The following is a 22,949-nucleotide window of genomic DNA, read 5'->3' on the forward strand; positions in this document are numbered from 1 at the left end:
CGATTCAGCATATCATTTTTTTGCCCATGCCATCTCTTCATATGGAGTACTACCGGACTCTGATACGTTGAACAGTGTGGGCCAGAACCGGCACAACTGCAGCATTAAGGCTGCTTAATGGGAGTAAATTAAAATACATATAATCAACAACACAAAGAAAATATCTCATGACAAAAGACAGCCTTTCTTGAAAAGTCTTACCTCCTTCTTCCAATGTTGTATGGCATTCTGCTGTTCTGAAACCTTGGCCTCAACCTGCTCAAAGCACAGGCGCACGACGAGCGCTTCTTTCTCCACATCTTGCTCCTCTCCCTCCAGCAAACGTATTGCAGAGAACAGCTCACTGCGGGCACTTTTAACCTCCTTCAATTTTTCCTGATCAGTCATGGTGAGATATAAAAGGCCAACATGCCCAAATAATAATAAAAACACAATTCTTCAAATGTGTGTTTTGCAATTTAAGGTTCACAGGTACTACTGTGTTTACTGAAGCATGCACCAGTTAAAAAAAAAATAAAAAATTAAAAGGATGCCAAACCTGCAGCATCACTTTAATAAAAGTGGCACAGAGCTTATATCCACAACAACAAATATCACCCGTCACTTCGCTGATGGAAATATTGAGGCAGGGGGAAGAGAGATAGAGATAGAGATAGAGATAGAGATAGAGATAGAGATAGAGATAGAGATAGAGATAGAGATAGAGATAGAGATAGAGATAGAGATAGAGATAGAGATAGAGATAGAGATAGAGATAGAGATAGAGATAGAGATAGAGATAGAGATAGAGATAGAGATAGAGATAGAGAGGAATGGTTAGGGAGCAAGTAAGGGAGGGGTGGGAGACAGCGACACCTCACGACACGTTGCTATACACTTCGGGAGGGAGGGCGTGAGAGCGAGAGAAAGAGAGAGGGAGGGGTTGGGAAGCGAGGATGGAGTTTGGGAACGAGGACGGGGGGGGGGGGAGAGGGAGGAAAAATTCCGGCAGATGGGACACCCAGTTTAACGTCCATCTGAGGAACAGCACAGGCATTGATGAATCACCCAGCCTGTGAACAGCGGGATGACAATTTATAACTGGGTTGAGATTCAAACCCAGGCGAGGCAGCTTCGAGCCATTGTGTGTACTGCTCAGCCATCCTGCTGTGGGGATTCATTGCTTTGTAGCAACTGAAAACATTTTTCAATTCTCTCTTGAACTTGTGGTTCACTTATTCCGTTGCTTTACTCATTCTAATACTCCAATTTATTTTGCCTTCCAAACTCGGGGGATGTCCCCATGGAAAACCAAGCCAGTCTTGCCATGGAAGCTTGCAGAGCGCTCGCCAAGTGGTTTAAGCACTCAGACAAATACTCCAAGGAAAAGGTTGAAGAAAACTGCATTTACTTCATTACCTTAACATTGTCTTAAATGTCAATTTACAATTTTGTTTTCAAAAACGACGACCGCTATGAAAATATACTTCAATTGACTCTCGCCACAGCTTACAAACATCGGTTGATAAGGAACGGCTGGCTTGGAAAGCAATTAGCGATTTAGACAACGATTCGTCGGTATGAAGATCAGCGAACAGCGATTCGTTGGTTTTGGAGTTATGGAGGACGGACGGACGGACGGACGGACGGACGGACGGACGGACGGACGGACGGACGGACGGACGGACGGACACACACACTTGTTTTACGAGAACATTGGGTTGATCTACAAGGTCTGAGTTCACAACTCCTAACAAATGAAGCCGATACCTCAACATGATGCACCAAATTACAAAGCCAGGCTACAACAACACCCATTGTCAAATATTGCAATGCTTAAAAATACCAGACAGCTTATTCAAGAAAAACAAAAACAAGCGACTCTTGGGTCTTCAGATTTTTGGCTTTGTCACTCTTACAAAACGATCAATATTATCAGCAATCATGCAGTTGCACACACAACCACGATTCGATACAAAGTTCATTTGACACACCTCAATCTTGTCGCATTCTTTGACGATGACAGCCGCACTTTCCTCCAAGTTCTTAATCTGTTCGTTGAGCTTAATTTCAGGTTTGTTATTTTTCTCCAGCTCTTGTTCCAAGCGCTCCATAACTTCTCCAGCTTTACAGAGGTTTCTATCAAATCACATGAGCAACAGGTCAAAAACAAAGGAGAATTTAAATTTCCATCTTCACAATATTAGTGATGAATTGAAATATGATTCAATTAATTCCATCAAAAAGAACAAAATATTGAGCAAAAAATATTGTCCAATACTGGACTCCAATGTGATCTTTGAGCCTGTCATTTAAAGTGACAATTCACCCACGCATATTTTAAATATTCAAAACGAAGCCAGACAAAATAATACACCTTACATGATTGGCTTAACTTTATCAGTAAAGTTATTACCTCCACCACCAAAGGTGGAAGGTGGTTATATTTTCACCCATGTCTGTCTGCTTGTTTGTGTGCAGGATAATTAAAAACTTGTCGACGGATTCGGATGAAAATTGTTGTACATTGGAGGCGTGTTATAAAGAAGACTCGCTATAAGCAATAGCACTTTTGGTTAAAAACCATTTTAACAACGAAATTTCAACTCAAGAAAATGAACAGTGAAATGCATAATTTTTATTTCATCATACGACAATTCCATAAACATGTTTGTTTGGCCTCTACGCATTCCTGAACCGCTCAATGGAACGAGTTGAAAACTGTTGGTTGTACTCGGAGTGTGCACAGCACAGTTTTAGGTGATTTTAAAAATTCATAGTCCTGGGGGTTCAGCGTGAGGAGCGGACCCCAATTCTCTTGATGTGAATATGATACATTGCCGCTCATGGTGAAAAGGGATATCACAAGTCACACTGAAATACACGAATTCTGAGGGAATTGAAGAGATAAATTCTGGGTTAATATCCCATCCATAACTCCGTGGTATCCTTAGGATTTTAATTATAGAGTTTTACAAAAACGTTGAGAGCGTGTTCATTTACCACAGTTGTTCAGATTAAGCCTGTGACAACGTACATGTACATGGAAAAAAAATATAAACATTTACAAAAATCTGTAAACATGTACATGTTCCGTTGCTAATCTAAACTACAAACTAGGTTTTAGTGAAAGCATAAGTCAACGACGACCGCTTCGCGTCGGGTTGTAGAGAAGATGAAGTTGCGCTTATGGTCTTCCTGCTGGATACATTGTACCCTGGCTCGTTGTACTTCATCAAGTCTTGGAACCATGAAGCTTCTACGAAGCTAATCGGCAAGCTTGCTTCGTCAATCATACTGCTAATGAGCTCGGTTATTTTTGCAGCTCGTGCCGAGCTACATGGCCCTTTTCGGAAGGAGGTAGTCGGTGGTGCTCATTGAGATGAACTCGACGTCACTTTTGTCCTCTCTGGATGCTTGAATGTCACATGATTGATCATGCTCCCTGGTGAACCAGGGTATGCTAACTCTTCACGGAAAGTGTACATTTCGTCACATCATTGCCCCGCTTGTCAAAAAATTCCCACACCCAGATTCGTACTTTAGGCATGATGTGTGTTTGATCGCACAAGACCAGCTTTATTAAATACAGAATAGAAAGACATTAATTTCCACCCTTACAAAAGGCATCGACGACATCGGAGTAAGAGTCGACGATGCGCATACGAGTCACCCCCGAATAGTATGCAGATTATCTCATTCTCATCAACCTCTATGTCATTTAAGTTATTTTTGTAACCATTGTTTTTGTTGCTTGACATATCATTTACAGACTTGCTGAAAAACAGCTTTGGGGCCGAGAGCAAGTTTTTTACCAGGATTAAATATATAAAACAAAAAACAGAAACAATCGTCTTCCTGTCAGGAAAATAAGAGCAACAATGAAGATGCATTTTTGGTTCGAAAATTAACATTAATTTGGAGGAAAGAGGTTGAGAAATGTTTTGACGAGAGAATAGCGCAAGTACAAAACAAACAAAGAAACGAGAGGGCTGTGATCAGAGATTGCTGATGGTTCCTGGAACATCAGCCAATTCTCATATCACTTTCAATTCTACCTCAAACCTGAAGAAAAAGATAGATTTTTTTCTTTTTTTTGTCCCCCCTCCGCCCTCATCCCTCCATTGTGTTTCACCAGATTCTGTTACATACCGTTTTAACAACTTTTGCAAAACAAATACCTTTGGAAAACAAAATAAGTTAGTGACCATCGAAATTGTAAACTATTAAACACCATCGGCGGCGAGACAGAGTCGGACGAAGGTTGTCAAATGCTTGGATGAGAATATTATGCAAATACGGGGGGGTGGGGGGGGGAGGAACCAGACAAATATACAATCTACTTGAGGCCAATTGACTTGGTAGGTTTTAACGTTTGTACATGTACATGATCAACAAACAGACTGTACACGTTTAGCAAAGTATACGGATATGCATAGGGGTGATGAGCAACAACTATTATTTTGGTATGGGTATAACCCTCTATTTTTGTCCTGTCATGGCCAAAAATATTGCCACCCTTGCACTTTTTTCAAATATACCACCATGTCTACCAGAAAAATTGTTGAAATTCCAAAAAATCTTTTGGTATCCACAAATGTATTTCATTGGTTTACAGTGGAACAAAAAAAAAGTAAAATTTTTTTTTTTTACTAAATCCAAGCTTATTCCACAAAGAAATCCTAAAATTGCCTGGACAATATTATTGGAACCTTTTAGTATTTAGAAGTTCTTCGAAATAATTAGATTTCAAGCAAGTGATTCTCTTTACTTTGGAATTGAACTCACCTGTGGTGAGTTGCAGGTAACCCGAAATATAAATGCTCTTCAAATTTCAAGTCAATCGGATGAAAATTGAGGATTTTCGAAATCGCACCGAAGTTGTTGACCTTTTGGCTTTTGTTGACCTCAAAAATACTTGTTCATTGAATTCAGTGACCTGATATGCAAATCCTCTTCAAATTTCAAGTCAATCAGATGAAAATTGAGGATTTTAGAAATACAACCTTAGTTGTTGACCTTTTAGTCGATGTTGACCTCAAAAATAATTGGCTAGTTGAATTTAGTGAGCTGAAATATAAATCTTTTTCAAATTTCAAGTCAATCGGATGAAAATTGAGGATTTTAGAAATCGCACCGAAGTTGTTGACCTTTTGGCTTTTGTTGACCTCAAAAATACTTGTTCATTGAATTCAGTGACCTGATATGCAAATCCTCTTCAAATTTCAAGTCAATCAGATGAAAATTGAGGATTTTAGAAATACAACCTTAGTTGTTGACCTTTTAGTCAATGTTGACCTCAAAAATAATTGGCTAGTTGAATTTAGTGACCTGAAATATAAATCTTTTTCAAATTTCAAGTCAATCGGATGAAAATTGAGGATTTTAGAAATCACACCGAAGTTGTTGACCTTTTGGCTTTTGTTGACCTCAAAAATACTTGTTCATTGAATTCAGTGACCTGATATGCAAATCCTCTTCAAATTTCAGGTCAATCAGATGAAAATTGAGGATTTTAGAAATACAACCTCAGTTGTTGACCTTTTAGTCGATGTTGACCTCAAAAATAATTGGCTAGTTGAATTTAGTGACCTGAAATATAAATCCTCTTCAAATTTCAAGTCAATCGGATGAAAATTGATGATTTTAGAAATACCACCTGAGTTATTGACCTTGGGCCTATGTTGACCTTTTGACCTCAAAAACAATAGGCTTCTTTCCTGATGACAAATTCAACCATGTGGTGAAGTTTCGGGAAGATCGGTTTAAAATTGTTACATGAAGGCGACAACCAGACAAAATAGACTGACCGATATACTTCGATTTTGGAAGTAACAAACAAACAAACAGACAGAGAGAGGTGAAAATATAACCTCCATCACCTTTGGTGGTGGAGGTAATAACGTTAAGCATTTAGGTTTACATATGTTGGTGTGAATTGCTGATAGCCATTGTGGGGAGGGCAAAATTTTAGAATGAGATGCTCACTTTAGTACTTTTGTAACCTGTTCACCCCTCCCCTTGCAACCAACTGCATAAGAAATGATCAAAAACTTTTAGCAATGAGATACCCACAATGGTCAAAGACTTACCAACTTTTCCAACACAATGCCACAACAACAATATTTGGCCTGTCTATATCGCTGCCTGCAAACGAGCCCCCAAAAAGGAAGGTTAAGCTTTCCTTGCTGAGGTGCATTCTATTTTATTTCCATATTTGTATTTACACTTTGGAAAAAGCAAGAAACTACTTCAACAAAATGATTTGGAATGAAAAATATGCATCATGTGAATGCAATTGTTGTTTGGGGTGGTGAAATTTGTGACAAGTTCTTGTTCATGCTTTTTTTTATGACACGTCATGTGTTTAATGGTTATTGCTATTTGGTACAGTTGAACATTTTATGAAAAATGACACGTCATGATGAAAATTATAAAACGATTGAAGGGTTTCATTTCAATCATCCTGAATTCCGCAAAAAAATAAATAAAAATAACTCAACCAACCCAGGACTGCACCATTAAAATAAATAAGCAATTTGACTTTAGTTCTAATAATTACAAAGGACTACTCTAAAGGTGGTATATATAAAATCAGTGAGACAAAGTTCCATGTGGACATAAATAGATATCACATTTGTTCCAAAATCTTAGAATTTTGCAAATTTCAAAAATACAAACCTCTCGGCTGCTTTCTTTCCGACCTGTGCCTTATTGATACTGGCTGCACAGTCATCTAAATCTCGAACGAGCCCATCTGCCTCCTCTTGCTTGATTCCCAAGCGCCCGGCTGTTGCTTCAACGATGCATTCCGTCAGGTGCTGCACCTCGGTTTCCACTGCTTTTGCCCGTGCTACTGCACTCTTATGTTCTACAAAGCAAATGGAACTGCATGGCACTCGCATTTTACAAGTTCAACATATCCTTATATGTTTGGCAAATACAATTTTCTTTGAAGGTACTTATGATGCAGAAACTGTCAAATGAGACAATTTTTTTGCAATCACTTGCCTCTTTTTCTCCAGATATCTGTCTGCCAGCATGGGGGAAATTGAATAACTCTATGGATTCTGCAGAGTAACCTTGGCAAACCTGTTGTTTCAGCAGCTGAACTAGCTTACTCCATAGAATATCTTGAGTTATTCATTATGTAGCTATTATAAATTGTGTTACTCCATGAAGATCTGTATTAAATTTACTTTAATCCAGATATTCAGGTTGACTTTAAAGATATCTGGAAGGGACAATAAAAAGGTGAATGTTGAGCTTTGCCTGCATGCGCAGCTTTTCAAATACAGAGAGGGAAGCGGAAAAAAAAAGTTGAATGGGATATATTTCTTACACAGTGCTTTAAAAAAAAATTTTAAGAATAAAAAAAAAGGCTCGTGTCCAACATCACTGACAAAAATATACTTTCTTATTGCCTCTGCTTGCTGACACCAAGGTGAAGTAAATGCCTTTAATGGCTGAACACCTCAAGGATAAAAGAGCAACAGCAACTCTCATAAATCACTGAGGGTAAAGGTACAGGTCCCAAAGAGACTGCTCTCAGGTATGGCAATTGAGATCATGGCAATTATGACAAAGAGAAGGGCAACTTCTTGATGTTGGCTTGTTGAACTTGGTGGTGGCTTCCTCTGTCCCAACAAGTTTTTCAAACAAGTAGTTTGATCAAATCACATTTATCAAAGTAATATGATTTTCTATCTTAAGTGCAAAACCAATGTTTGCTGTCATTTTTGCCACTTTTTTGTTTGTTTGTTTTATGGTTAGAGACATGATTACAAACTGGGTTTTCATTTTCCTATGAAATTTTGGGGCCCAAGATTTATAAAGGGAGATAAATAAAGTTTGACCCCAAACTCGAGCTAAAACTGATTGAGCAAAAAAAAAAAAAAAATTGCTTGATAAAACTCTATTCACCATTGTGCAGAAAATTCTGTTTTTCAATTTCCACAAGTAATAATTAGCCCTTGCAGTTTACTTCAACTTAAACTGACTTGGTGACTCATTACCAAATCTCTTACACAGCACGAAATCAAATTCAAGCTTAACATTACTATTCACATCCTACTCAGAACCAAGTAGGGAATCTCCAGCTTAAAGTGGAGAATCTGGGCTGAAAGGATCGAAACCTCGATGAAAAACGGTGCACAGTTAATGATACGGGCAGTTAGGAAATCAGTAAATTGCCTCCAGTTAAGGTTATAACTTCAAATAAAATAAATTTTGGAACTAGTTACCAGTACATTGTGTGTGTGTGTGTGTGTGTGTGTGTGTGTGTGTGTGTGTGTGTGTGTGTGTGTGTGTGTGTATGTGTGTGTGTGTGTGTGTGTGTGTGTGTGTTTGTATGTTTATATATATATATGTATATGTTTTTACACACATGTATATATATATATGTATATATATATATATATATATATATATATATATATAGATATATATATATATATATATATATATATATATATATATATATATATATATATATATATAGATAGATAGATAGATAGATAGATAGATAGATAGATAGATAGATAGATAGATAGATAGATAGATAGATATATATATATATATATATATATATATATATATATATATATGTACACGTGTGTTCAAAAAGTATCCAACCTTAATTTTTCGTGCGTAAACAAATGAAGCAAGGGAGGCGTGGTTTGGTGCACGTATGTCGGCAATCCTAATCCATATGCGTGAATATTTTCCCACCTGCAGAAGCTGCCAATCACCAACAGAACGCCGATGAGTGAGGAAGTGTAAGTGAGCGCCGTCGGATTTTCGTTTTTGACAAAATGACGGATCACTGTGGTCTCATCGCCAGTGATCACTGTGTTGAAGAAGTTGGGATGCTGTTCAGTCTCCAGCATGTCCTGTGCGATCTCCAAACGGAGTTGCTTCTGCTCGATCGTAAGCAGCTTTGGCACAAACTTTGCTGAGATTCTCCTCAAGCCCAAATCCTCAGTCACAATGGAATGAACAGATCCAATGGTGACGCCCGCCTTGTCTGCAAGTTCTCTGATCGTGAGTAGGGTGAATATACTGATTCTGGCTCACTTTTCCCCATGCAAGTGAATGGGGGATTTTCAGCGATTCATATTTTTTTCCCCGAAAAAGTAAACCCCCTTTTTATCCCAAGGTATATTTATTTGTCTCCCCTTTTAACCTTGGGACACTTTTTTTTAAATAACCAATGCAATAAGATAAAGATTTGTTCAAGTCGTAAAGTTGTAATGTGATTTGTTAAAGGTGATTCTAAAGAAATATCTGAAACATGTAAGCCGAGGGGACACTCTTTTTCAAATAACCAATGCATATTGTTTAGCTCACTCATTGAACCAATAAAGATTTGTTCATTCTCAAATTCCTTCAATAGTTTAATTTTCTTTGCACAATAATTCCCATCTAAAATATTTAAAAATAAAACATTTGAATCTTTATTTTTTTAAGATACCCCTTTTTCTGCCATACAAATGTAGAGGGAGAGCTCTCTGACTCAAGACCCATTAGGACAAAAAAACCTCATACAAATGTATAGGGAGAGCTCTCTGACTCGAGACCCATGAGAACAAAAAAAACCTCATACAAATTAATAGGGAGAACTCTCTGACTCTTATTCCACTCAAAGGTAAACCAACGAATGGGGGAAGGTTTTTAAGTGTTTTCAGTTCGTGCCGTGAAGATGAGGAAGTATTCTGTGAGAGACAAGGCCTCGTGGTTATATTTTAAATCAGAACACCAACAGGCTAATAAACGTAAGTTTTATCAAAAATCATTCAAAGCATTTTCATTTTGTGTTAAAAATGGATAAGTGCTTGAGAATGAATCGCCCATGCATTTCCCATGCTGATCTGTCTTACCCGAAACGTCATTTCCCCATGTGGACACGCCCTGAAAAAATTCCAACATTACGCAATTTTACTTCTTCAAGTTGTTTTATAAACGAGTCGTCAGTCGTAAACTTTGTCTGAAAGCTTTATAATTTTTCTCATCTTGTCCTATTGAGAAACGATTGAAACATGATCCATCTTTCGTCTGAAGAAGAAGAGAATCCATTACAATATCGGAAAGTTTGTTTGTGTTCTTCCTCTGAGAATCACAGTGAAGCAACTGATTATTAATTAAATCACTGTATGACTAATATATATTGTTTTTTTTTTTTTCAACAGATTGTCTCCAATAACAACATCGTTGATCGCCGATGTTGAAAATGAATTATCCGAATTACACGATGTCTGGGCAGAGATGTCCGATTTTGTACAAGAGATTCGGATTTTCAGGGGAGAAATGAGAGAAATAATTACCGACTGGAAGACATTGTTGTTATCTCCTATGATCTTGATAGATCCGACTTCAAGGTGAGAAACACACACGTGCACGTGCATGTGTGAATGCATGTATATCTGCTTGTCTCTATGTTCATTTCTATATCTGTCTCTGTCTGTCAATATGTCTCCTGAGTTTTAACACATTTTTTTTGCAGGAATCTGACCTGGCACTCAAGACATCTGAAGCAGACTGCTTGGATACATCATCTGTTTTTACAACTGAATATTTAATATTATCAATGTTGATTAATTATAAATGCTTTCCTTACAATCATCTGATTCTTCACTACAAAAAGCGAATCAAGGACATTTAGGGGGGAAGTGCGCCCCCCCCCCAACGACCCATCACCCCTCCCCGTGTGTGTGTGTGGGTAAGGGTGGGGAGTGGGATGAGGGAGGTGGTGGGTCAAATGTGGGGGTGCACAGAGGGGATGAGGGGGGGTGGGGCTTGTGTGGGTGGGGTTTATGTGGGTGGGGCTTGTGTGGGAGGGGTTTATGTGGGAGGGGTTAATGTGGGAGGGAACTTCTGTGGGCGGGGTTGATATGGGAGGGGCTTGTGTGGGTGGGGACTTCTGTGGGTGGGGTTTATTGGGCAGGGTTTATGTGGATGAGGTTTATGTGGATGAGGTTTGATGTGGATGGGTGAATAGATGGGTGGATGGGTGAATGTGCGGGTGGAGCTTGTATGGATGGGTGGACAATTTTTTAATTAAATAAACATGTTGTATGTGGGGAACAAATTAACTAATCACTAATTATGTGAATATGATGAATGTGGGTGGAGCTTGTGTGGAGTGAGGTTTGTGTGTGGAGCTTGTGTGGGGTGGGGTTTGTGTGGAGCTTGGGTGGGGTGGGGTTTGTGTGGGGTGGGGTTTGTGTGGGGTGGGGTTTGTGTGGGTAGGGTTTATGTGGGTGGAGCTTGTGTGGGTGGAGTCAAAAAAATTCAATTTATCTTTGTCTTTTGTAATTCCTGTGAATAAAATGAACCTAAAATCTCTTCCCCTTCGAAATCATATATCTTATAAGTCCAAGAAACCGTATCTATTACATCAACAATTTAAAAAAGTTCGTTCGTCCATCGTTTCGTATAACCCTTTTCAAAATGAGATTTCCATATATATATTCTTACGATATCACCAACTTTGAACTTAGGTTTTCTGATATTAATCTCTTTTTCATATTTTAATTTTGTAAATGTTTCTGATGGTTTCATATTCGTTGACATGTGAATCGTGTCATTATACTTATCCACAATATCCTGAATAAAAGATGCCCATTGTTGTGAACCGATTTGTGTGAATTATTAATATAGTCTCTCTCTAAGGTACGATTAAAACGTTCAACAACGGCCTTCCCCTCATTAAAGGTACTGTATAATGTTATACTGTTATTTTTGAGACAATTCATAAATGTCTTGTGATAAAACTCTCCACCCTCATCAGTCCACAATTTTTTCGGTTTTCTCTTACTTTTATTAAATATCTGTTGAAAGGCCAACAAAAGAGTAATACCTGTTTTGTTTTTTTAAAGGGACAACCCATGCATATCTACTCCTCAAATCAATAACGGTTAAAGCCTACTTGTAGCCCTTATCATTATTGAGTTCAATCAAATCAGCGGACCAGATATAATCTACTTCCTTGGAATAAACCTTCCTTCTCTGAAACTTTGTGAATATTGGTTTATGTACTTCATCAGCCAATTGCTCTTCAATCTTAATGACATCATTAGAGCCTATAAGTTTTTTGAATTTCCAAGTCCAAGTTTCGATTTAGCACTGATCATCTTCTTCACGATGAACCTATCAACTTTTTCTCTCAAGGTTGGATTTTGTATCAGAGACAAATTATACAACATTTCTCTATCGGCTTCATGCTTTTCTTCCAAAGTTGTGGTATTCCCATAATCAATATCGTGTCTCATGCACACTTCATCAACTCTATTGATGGGCTCACTCCATGATTTGGGATTGTCTGCCTCATCTAATCTTTTATCCAAGTTTGTGCCTGGACCACAGAAAGAATACCCTGGTAGATGTAATTCCCCTGGTATTCCAGTAGTTGTAAATTTACTTCCTGATAAAAACTTTTGTATATCTCCTCCGAGTTTGTGTTTGGAGATAAATTGATTTTTTTTTTGAACCACACACGGAACATATACCTTTTTGTATAACCCTGCAATTTTTACTTTTAAAATATGAAATATTTTTCGTATTAGTTTTCTTTTTACATTTGAGACAATAACTCATTTATTTATGAGAAAAATTCCTAGAGTGCGAAAACCTTTTTAGTTTCCAAAATGCACATTTGAATCTTAATTTTTGAAAACATAAAGAATCCTCAGAAATGCCTTCACTCTCTCCTCCATTTATTGAAGAAAAAAAAATGAAAAACTTGAATTAAAATCAATATCTTGCCGATGACAATAGTCTTATCGAAAATATTGCAAATAGACTTGTCAATTCTTTGTTTTTCTCCTCGGTGGGTTGAGTTATTTTCTGCAATACCTCCAATCTTTTTTTCATCTCACTGGTTTCCATATTTTCATATTTATTCATTCTCGCTCTTTCCTCCCTCTCCTCCCTCTCCTCCTTCTCTCTCTTCTCTCTCTCCGCCTCCTCTCTCTTCTCCCTCTCCTCCTTCTCCCTCTCCTCCTTTTCCTCCTCTTCTCTCTCTTCTACTCCTTCATCGTCCCTTACTATCCTTGAATAACTTACACCCCATAGAATATCATACATATATTCATCAGGATTTCTTGTTATTCCTGTATCCAAAATAATTTTTTTTACAACAGGAAACCAATAAAATTTCTTTTGAACTTCTAAAAGAGCCTTACGTTTTCTTAACTTTATAATTTTTTCATTATTTAACATTCTTATTAAATCTAAAGTTGTCGGTTTATCAACATCAGCATAATGCCAATCTTTTATTGAAAATACCTCATTCTTATGTTGTAGAACATATTTATTAAAATACCGAATACCCTTTTCTTGAAAGTATGCTTGGACACAGAAACGAAAATTTTCTTGAAGCCTTCTTGCCATCATTTATGTATTAGAAATATATATGACAGAATAATATTATGACACGAAACACCTCCCCATCTTCCCATAGTTAAATCATTTTGTATTTCCCTACTTATTATATATAATCCTGTTTTTTTCTGTTTTCATGATATAAACAAGGGCAACACCATTATTATATTTACCCTTATTAAATTATTTTATTTGTTGTTTACTCATCATGGTTCCACAAAACTCATTCTCTATACCAAGTGGATAATATTCTTCCTTATGAGACTGATTTAATTGTTCCAGGTCTTTTAGGTCAATTTTAATGACCAATTATACCCGAAATCATTCATATCATACCCCCATTGTTCTATTCCCATACAAACTATACGCCCTTCTTTATAAAAATTTATTTTAATTCGAACTGTGAATTCTGTATGACCTGGAGATAAAATCAACACTTCTGTATCTTTGGAATACACGGCCGTTTTATTTCAGGATATATATTCTGATAAATCGCTTGATCTCACCAAGTCATTCGCATCAGTCGGGCTTGGATAATTTTTTAATTTATCAGCATTTTTCATATCAATATTTTTGGTTATATTATATTTATGTCATTCAGCCTGTGCCTTTGTGTAACAATTTGAGAAATCAATATCCAGTTGTTGGGATACACCAAAGATAGAACCATCTTTACCAACATGTCATTTATATTAGATTAAAAATAATTTTGTATTCAGTATATTTGTATGTATTCAACGCATTGTATAAAGAAGTATTTTCATGACATTGTATTTCATATCAATTATTATAATTTCATGTATTTCCGTAAGTCATTTTAGACAGGGGGTACAGGGAAATATTATGAAAGCTCAAGGGGTACGAGCACATAAAAAGGTTAAGAACCACTGCCCTAGTTGGTACTTTACCACTCATTTATTTAACAAAAAAAATTATGTGAGACGAATCATAACACCATTATTATATCTGTATTTATCTGCAATTCTGTTTCTTCCAAAAGCAAACAATATGTATCAACTTCTTCACTCTCTCCTCTTTCAATGCATAGGGAAGTATCCACTCGATTAGACTTTATAGTTTCCTTTTGAGCACTCAGGTCAAACGCATAGATTGTACACAAACTTTTAAATGCTGTCATATCCAAAATAGGTTCTTTATTTCCATTACTTTCACACACCTTTTGGGAAGACTTGTATGCCGCAGCAAAATCATTTTTTTCCCCAATTAATTTCCAATCGATCTCGTGGATAAAATGTTCCATTTCAAGAAACACGAAGTTGTTTCACCTTAGCATCATCACTCAATGCATTATTCTTATTAGTATCAGTATCGCCATCTGGTTTTTTTAAAAATGATCCACAGATATCGTCGCTTTCCTTCCAGACACCCAAATTCCACGTGTAAGTGGTTTGGTTTAGTTTAACGTGTTGACATCTTCTTTTGAGGTATGATACACTGAGTGGTTTCTTTGAGTTAAGTCTTCTATTCAACATCTCTTCTGTTTTAAGATTAGGAGTATATTCACTAATATACCAACTCATTTCATCAATAACAAATTTATTCTGATCACCAAAAGCACGAGCAACTCCAAAAAGTAATCTATTTTCATTATCATTCATTTGTCGTTGAAATCTAATTTTAAGACCATACAGAACTTTATCATGATCACAAAATCCAAATATACTTTTAAGAGGAACTGCCACAGTAAAACTATTAACTGCTTTTGTATCATCAGTATACGTTCCTTTCCTTTGAGTATATCCAGGGTCTGTGATTTTTCCCGTTGAAATATCAGGAATAAAACCTTCGACAGCCCCCTTTCCCATTCTATCACTGAATGTATACAGTGTAAATTTCATCATTTCAGATACAGCAGAGACATAATCAACCGCTTCAACTTCTTGTGTTCCAATGTACAAACGAACACTATCAAACATTTTTCAGAATAAATCGTTTACAAGTGTAGCGTTTGTGTTATTCCCAGCCGAAGTGAATGCAAATTTACACAACAAGAAACTTTCGGATAGATTCAAATAAGTTTGTTGATTATTTATTTCAAAACTTTTTGTATCATTTGCGTTCCAGTCTGTTCCAGTTATTGCATTTACCTTGAAGTAATCTTCTTTTTTAGTGGAGTTTGAGATGATAATAGTATCATCCAAATCATAGATACTATCAATTGCTTCCATACTTGTATTTATTTAGGAAAAAAGATGTTAAAACTTTTGAAACCCTGACCCAAGTATTTGAATTATTTTCTGTCGTTCTTGGGGGGGATAACTGAGTTTAGCCTTTCTTAATTTCTTTAATTGCTTGTAATTTATGATTCCTTTTGGGCATCTTTTATGCTCTTTACAGCACCTGCTACATTTCCCACAGCAGAAGCAGTTGAACCAATTAGGTCTTTATGTTTAAGAATAGTTGAACCGATACCCCTTTGTCACTCAGGTTTATAGCATCCTCTACCAAGATACATACCTTCATCCTTGTAGTATGGGGAAAGGAACATCCCATCCCCTGCAATTATTTTATATTTTCCCAACTCGTGTTTCCTCACAATAAGCATCGTATTTATTTATTGGAAAACTTCACGTAGGTGAATTCTGATGGATATAACTTCTCCATTAAAAGAAATCATACGATTATCTTGGTCGGTTATCCTAAAATTTACTCTGTGTATGGTTTTTCCTGACACAGGGAGATAAACCAAATTTTTGGGTTCCATATTGAATTTATAACCAATTGGGGTTGAGTTTGCGCTGAATGAAAATATTGTATTTGTTCTTATTCCATCATTATAAGCACAATCAATCAAATCACAGTGAATTAATACCGAATTTATTCCTGAGGATATTTGAATGACATCATCACTGTAAAACGTCCCATTAGTTTCAATATTTTTTGAGGAGAAACCCAATAACTCTCTAAATGAATTATCAATTGTGAAATCAACCTTGTAGTTATTTTTAAGTTTAATCGTTGATTTTGAAATATGTTTTTGAATATCAATAACAATATTTTTTGGTTCATCACCCTGTTCTATCATAAGACGAGCAATTTCAGAAGATATTTGAGAAATCTCATATGCTCCGGGTGAGACTGTTATCGTTTTGTATGCACTTCCCGGATTTCACTAAACTTGTCATTTTTCTCAGTTATATTAAATAAGGTATTATAAGTTTCCATGGACAATAAAGATGCCTCATATTCTTTTGATGGGTCAAGTTGTAGTGGGTATGGGAATGAAGATGTGTGGTCGCTTGTTGTGAAATTAAAACTCAGGATTGTGCTTCTCATCTTATTTAATATGAGATAAAATGTCTTTATATTGAGATTTATTAATTATTTTCATGTTCATAAACTGGTCCAAAATGGCTGATGCTTCATTAAAACAATTGTTATTTCTAGCCTTCTTACTACCTCACAACAATAACAGTCTATTAACAAATTGCGATGGGTCATTTGGAAGAAAACTAATACCTGAACCAAGGATACTTAAAGCCTGAATAATGTGTTTCTCCTCATTCTTGCTACGTTTACGAGAAAGACTAACCCTAAAATCAACAGAGTTCAGCAGATCAATATATACTCTATCATCATTATTTTTCATATCCAATGGTTTATCAAAATACTTTGATTCATTCCTCACAGTTGAAGCTTGTCTTCCATCTTTTGTGAGAAGAAACATTAATCTGGGTGTTAGTTTAACAGGGGGTTGAGCAGACCTCAAGAACCTTAATTATCATTAAATATCAATACCTTTTCTTGAACAAGATGAAATATTGCTGGTTGTTCTGTTGGAATGAGTCCTGCTTTGGTTTTTGATTCCGCTGAATATTCATTGTTTTGAGGAGCATTCACAATATAAGCAGGGGGGTGATTAATCTCTTCCAGTTGTTGAAATAATCCTTCATCATCATATTCTAATTCTCCTAAATGCTATAATTCTTCCTCCATCATTTGATCAAAATCTTTTAACATTTGAAGTTTTTTAGGAGTATATTCTACTGTGGGAAATGTGGAAACATCTACAATTTTTTCTTTGGAAGTTTTTAAAAGTTGTTATGTGAGGTATTTTAACGAAAAAACAATTTGCAGCATTAACCCTTGAAGCTAGAATCATGAATTTTCTTGTGCTTAATCCTCAGGTCAGGCCCATCGCGTCAGATTCTATTGGGTAGGCGACTTCCCATGTCCGCCTCCTGGCTTGTTAAATATTTTGTTCTTGAATCAGTTCATCAGGCCTGGTGTTGGCTTAGTGGTTAGTGTGGCGGCTGGGGATCCCAGGATCCTGAGTTCAAGCCCCGTTGGCTGCTGAATTAACACCAGGGGGTTGACTCAGCCTGTCATCCATCTGAGGTCGGCGAAGTGAGTACCAGTGTACTGGTCCCGGTGTATGCCCCGGTTAGAATAGGTGTACCATATCCCTGTGTGTCGTAAGAGGCGACCAGGGTTGGCGTCAGGAAGGGCATCCGGCCATAAAAAAACATTGCCTCAAGAAAAAGCCTAACCCCTGCACAGCAGGGAAAAATGGCTGTAAAAACGGTCATTTAATCAGTTCATCTTTTGTCTGGGGTCCATTTCCATGAGCCTGAGATCCAATTTAAAATTTTCAGGCCATTCTCTAAAATTTCAAAAATGTGCCTTAGGGCCTGCCGAGGCTTAATCCAGCTCTGGTCCTGGGCAGGCCCCGCTCGACTGCAACGAGCCGGAAAGGTAGGTGGCAAAGTGGTAATCAGTAGTGTGAATTTACCACTGCCGGTAGAGTAAATCCGGTTCGACCAGGCGTTCCGAGGGCGTGGATCCCCGGTAGACGAGATTGCGTGGACACTTAGGTACTTTGGCTCCAGACAAATAACCCAACGCCACGCGATCAAGATATTGGCGTCCACGGTCGGTTCTGCGACCCGCGGCTCATGGAATTATCCGGAGCGATGGCCTACAATTCCGGGGGGTCTGGTGGAGACGACGTAATTTTCCCCCCCTAACGGTCGGTCTTGCCACCGACCCACAACAATGTATGTATATATATATATATATATATACATATATATATATATATATATATATATATATATATATATATACATATATATATATATATATATATATATATATATATACATATATATACATACATATATACATACATATATATGTTTGGTACTGCAGAACTTTAATATGGATACAAACAAACACGACATAATAGTGACCAAAGCTTTTCGTGCTGCACTCTTCAGGGTAAAAATCGCAGCAAGTGAAGGAGGAAGTGAAGGCGCGTGCTTTATACGCAAGTCTCAATAAGGTAGACACTGATTGGTTCAACCGCAATGACGTCACGGATTAACCGTGTGTGTGCATTTATATGTGTGCGGGTGCGTTGATATGTGTGTGTGGGTGTATGTGCGTTCATATGTGTGCGCGTGTGGATGTGTGCGTGTGGATGTGCATGTGTGGGGATTATGTTTGACTTCCTTCTTGGGACTACAGTGTAGTAATTGGTCTATTTTGATTACCTTTGCGGTAAGACTGCACATCATTTTCCATTATTCTTAACTTGTCGGGGTCTGGCTTGGCTGCCTTCGTCGTGGCTTCAAGCTCTTTCACCTGTGTCTGCAGTGCCCTTTCCTGCTCCACAAACCCCTGCAAAAATAGATAAGGGTATAGAATAACACAAGCAAACAGGTGTGGACGATGACTACAAGGGAAAATGCTTTGGCATAACAACCTGAACAGCCGCTTTTGCTTTCTCCAGTTGGAATTGCATGTCACAAACACTTTTATGCAGGTTCTGCACACGTGTTTCCAAGTCAATACGTTCTGCTGTATTGCGTTGCACCGCCGTGGATTTTCTCTCCATTTCCTGCTCGAGTTGTTCCATCTGAAAAGTAAAGGACACCAAGGTGATGGATGTTGTTCAAACACCCAGGTCACAAACTCAAACAACCAACTCTTTTACCAAGGTTTTGCTCAGAAAAGAAACATTTTTTGCGAATCATTGATCTTCCGGTTGCAGTTTCTTTGTGAGTGCACACAGTTTCAATGGAGCTCCAGGAGAACCTCTTCAAAAACTAAGTATATCATACTAGATTTGAATTGTCTAACGTTTGTCATTTGTTCCTTGTACTGTTAATTGTATCATGAATCCATTCCTGTCCTTACATGCTTCGGTTGTGTATTATTGGTTTTGAGTTTGTATCATCATCAGATAGGACGTGTGCTCACAACTTTTAAGCTGACTATGTTATCTCCCTTCTTCTCTCTGTTGCCTCCTTCCCTAACACTCCTATTATCCTTCTTCCTTTTTCAACTCAAAAGATATTCTTCCCTCGTACTTCTTCCTTCACTCATCATCCTGCCTTTACAACTCAAAAAGTTTTACTTACTGCTCAAAACTTATTTCAAATAACATCTCAAAATATGACCACCCTTTCATATCCTTCCCCAATGCCTCCCTCCGATACAGCTTCTTTCTCCGACCTCTTCTGTGTCCTTCCTGGTTCATGCGGAAACCCACGCCTCATGTCCTGTCACATTTGTACAGCACTACTTTCCTCTCGGTTGTGATTGTAACCAACCTTCCGGCCATGCTGATCGCAATTTCTGTCTTCATTTTGCTGAACTTTGTCCGGAAAAGAAACCCAGTTTGCCGAAAGTGCAGGTTCATGGGCGTTATTCTTCTCAAGTCCCTACCCCCCCACAACACACAAACGCGAAAACCTTCTGCCTGCATCCTCCACCCCTATTCCACTCCACTGCCAAACAGTGCGGCCCATCAATATTTGAGGTCTCCGTCTGACATCACTGACCTCTTCAGTCAGGTGGTTGGTGCAGCTCCTAAGAGTGTATGCTGAACATAAACGTTCCTCTCACAGGAAGTCTCCAATTGCTGCCTCTCCATAACCATACTCACTTCAGTAATGTCAAACTTTCAATCAAAGCTCTACTGTTCCTCCTTTCCTCCTCTCGGCTCATTTGACCATACTATTAGCCCCTGTTGGACTATGTCTGAAACGGGCTTATGGGTTTGGTCTCGATTTTTGTGTTTGTGCGTCCACAACCATATCCTGGACATGTATGGACCGATTATATTTGTACTTGGCACAAAGACAACACATGATAGTGTACATATGCATGTCATTTTGTTTTGACATCAGATCCAAGATGGCCATTTTAGTTTAAAAAAAAAAAAAACAACAACCTGGTGTCGAACACGTCCTCAATTATTTCTCGGACATGCATTTACCGATCTTCTTCAAATGTGGCAAACAGATGAGGTGTGGCTTACATAAGCTCCTCATTTTTTTTCTCGAGATCAGATCCAAGATGGCTGACTGGCAGCCAATTTATTTGTAAAAAAACACGATGTTGAACATGTCCTCAACCATTTCTCGAGCATGCACTTATCGATCTTGTTCAAACTTGGCACACAGAAAATACATGATGGCTTACATATGCGCATCATCTTTTTCATACACACGATAGCTAACTGTCGGCCATTTTGTTACTTTAAATGTGTCCCCAACCATTTCTCCGACATGCATGGTTCAATTTTGTTCAAACTTGGCACAAACACAGTACACAATGGCATACACTTTCACCTAGATTTATTTTGTGATCTGATCAAAGATGGCCGTCTGGTCGACTGGCGGCCATTTTAGTTGTAAAAAAAAAAAAAAACCAATGTTGAAAACATCCTCACACATTTCTTAGACATGCATTTACCAATGCTATTCAAACTTTGCACACAGATAATGAATGATGGCTTACATATGCACATCATCTTTTTCTGACATCAGAACCAACATGGCTGACTGGCGGTCATTTTAGTTGTGAAAAAAAAAACAAACAAAAACAAAACTGGTGTTGAACACGTCCTCCTCAACCATTTATCGGACATGCATTTACTGATGTTCAAACTTGGCACCCGGATAATGAACGATGGCTTACATATGCAAGTCTTTTTTTTCCGAGATCAGATCCAAGATGGCCAACTGGCGGCCATTTTGATACTTAAATGTGTCCCAAACCATTTCTCAGACGTGCATGGTCCGATTTTGTTCAAACGTGGTACAAGCACAGTAAATGATGGCATACACATGCCCCTCACTCTATTTTGCGATCTGATCAAAGATGGCTGACTGACAGCCAATTTAGTTGCACATAAATATGGGCTAGCCCTGCAATTCCACACAGCAAAATTACAAAAACAATGGGGGCTATGACATTTTATTTTCGTGAAAATATTTTTTTCGTGAAAATATTTTGTCTTTTTTTACTTGTTATCAATGCCATTGTGTCTATGTATTGTTAACGGGTGACCTCACTGCCACATAATCCTGCTGTTCGCACAAATAGAGTCAGTGATTTAAAATAATAATAATAATAATAATAATAACTAGAACTGCCACTTTATAACTGCTGGCAGTGATGACCGGGTACCCAGTCCGTCCGCCTTTGACACAACTGATACAACATGAGATTTAAATCATAGTCGCAAAGTTTCGCATTTATCGGATAAGCGGTGCCAGAGAAAACATTATTTAATGGTGATACAAACAGAGGCCTGCTTCGAGACGGCGCGGAACAGACGAGTTACGAACCGGGCAGCACAAAGAGTTCAATTTCCTTATTACTGGCGAACAGATTCAAATAATTAAATAATTCTGGCTGCCAAACCGCGTGACCGATCAGGTTGAAATTTTAAACGTTTGTTTCGCATGTCGGCTAAATTACAAATTTGAAGTTTCGTATATATAGAAGCAGTGGTTCCAGAGTAAACATTAATTAATATTTATCCTTCAATCCAAGATGGCGGCCAAACCGTGTGACTTATGATGTCATAATTTTCACGACATGTGCAAACACGAACGTAGACGATAAGCGCAAATTTTTGCTTGGCTAGGTTAAGCAGTTCCAGAGAAAACATTATTTAATATTTTTCTTAAAACCAACATGGCTGCCAAACCCTGGGCCCGATCCCGTTGAAATTTCAAACCCTCATTCCGCATGACTGTTCCACCATAAAGGTGATGTTTCACATTTATTGATGCAGTTGTTCCAGAGTAAACATTAATTAATATTTTTCCTTCAATACACTATGGCTGCCAAACGTTGCGTCGTACCTCAAAAGGGGATGAGAACTTTTTATTCGTCATGGAGAGGCGGTCATAGTGGTGGAGTTTCGCCTGGATCTGTTTAGTGGTTTCAGAGAAAAAGACGTTTAAAGATATTATTTTTCAATCCAAGATGGCTGACGAACCATGTGACCTATGACATCACAAATTTAAATTCTGCATCCAACTTGGTATTGGAACACGTTTGTGAAGTTTCGTGTAAATCGGTAAAGGTGCGTTTTTCTATCCAAGATGGCCGCCAAACCATGTGACGTGTGATGTCATAATTTTTACCACGCGTGCACACACGATGGTAGATTATAATTGCAAACTTTCGATTTGTTAGGTAAAGCGGTTCCAGAGAAAACATTATTTAATATTTTTTTTAAATCCAACATGGCGGCCAAACCGTGTGACATCAATTCGAAATTAACAAACTTATATCGACTACCTGTCCTGAATATAGTTCTGAAA

The 22,949-nt window shown here is 37.7% G+C and overlaps 1 protein-coding gene and 1 long non-coding RNA gene across 4 annotated transcripts in view; one reads left to right on the forward strand and one right to left on the reverse strand.

The window, feature by feature from the left end:
* Nucleotides 1-22,949, reverse strand: part of SMC4 (structural maintenance of chromosomes 4) — a 165,578-nt gene that overhangs the window by 20,591 nt on the left and 122,038 nt on the right. For all 3 annotated transcript variants that reach the window (XM_085869130.1, XM_085869127.1, XM_085869128.1), the window contains 5 exons: nt 19,088-19,240; nt 18,876-19,002; nt 6,661-6,850; nt 1,974-2,118; nt 202-375 (listed from right to left, as the gene is read on the reverse strand). In XM_085869130.1, coding sequence (XP_085725256.1) covers nt 202-375; nt 1,974-2,118; nt 6,661-6,850; nt 18,876-19,002; nt 19,088-19,240 — 789 coding nt within the window. The remainder of the gene's footprint in view (nt 1-201; nt 376-1,973; nt 2,119-6,660; nt 6,851-18,875; nt 19,003-19,087; nt 19,241-22,949) is intronic.
* LOC147031914 (uncharacterized) lies at nt 8,535-10,698 on the forward strand. Its single transcript, XR_015054943.1, has 3 exons — nt 8,535-9,021; nt 10,167-10,355; nt 10,481-10,698. It is a non-coding gene; the product is annotated as an uncharacterized LOC147031914 (long non-coding RNA).

Source organism: Eptatretus burgeri, chromosome 2 (assembly GCF_056783735.1).
Source record: "Eptatretus burgeri isolate ZD-2024b chromosome 2, Ebu_testis_v1, whole genome shotgun sequence".
Lineage (NCBI taxonomy): Eukaryota > Metazoa > Chordata > Myxini > Myxiniformes > Myxinidae > Eptatretus > Eptatretus burgeri.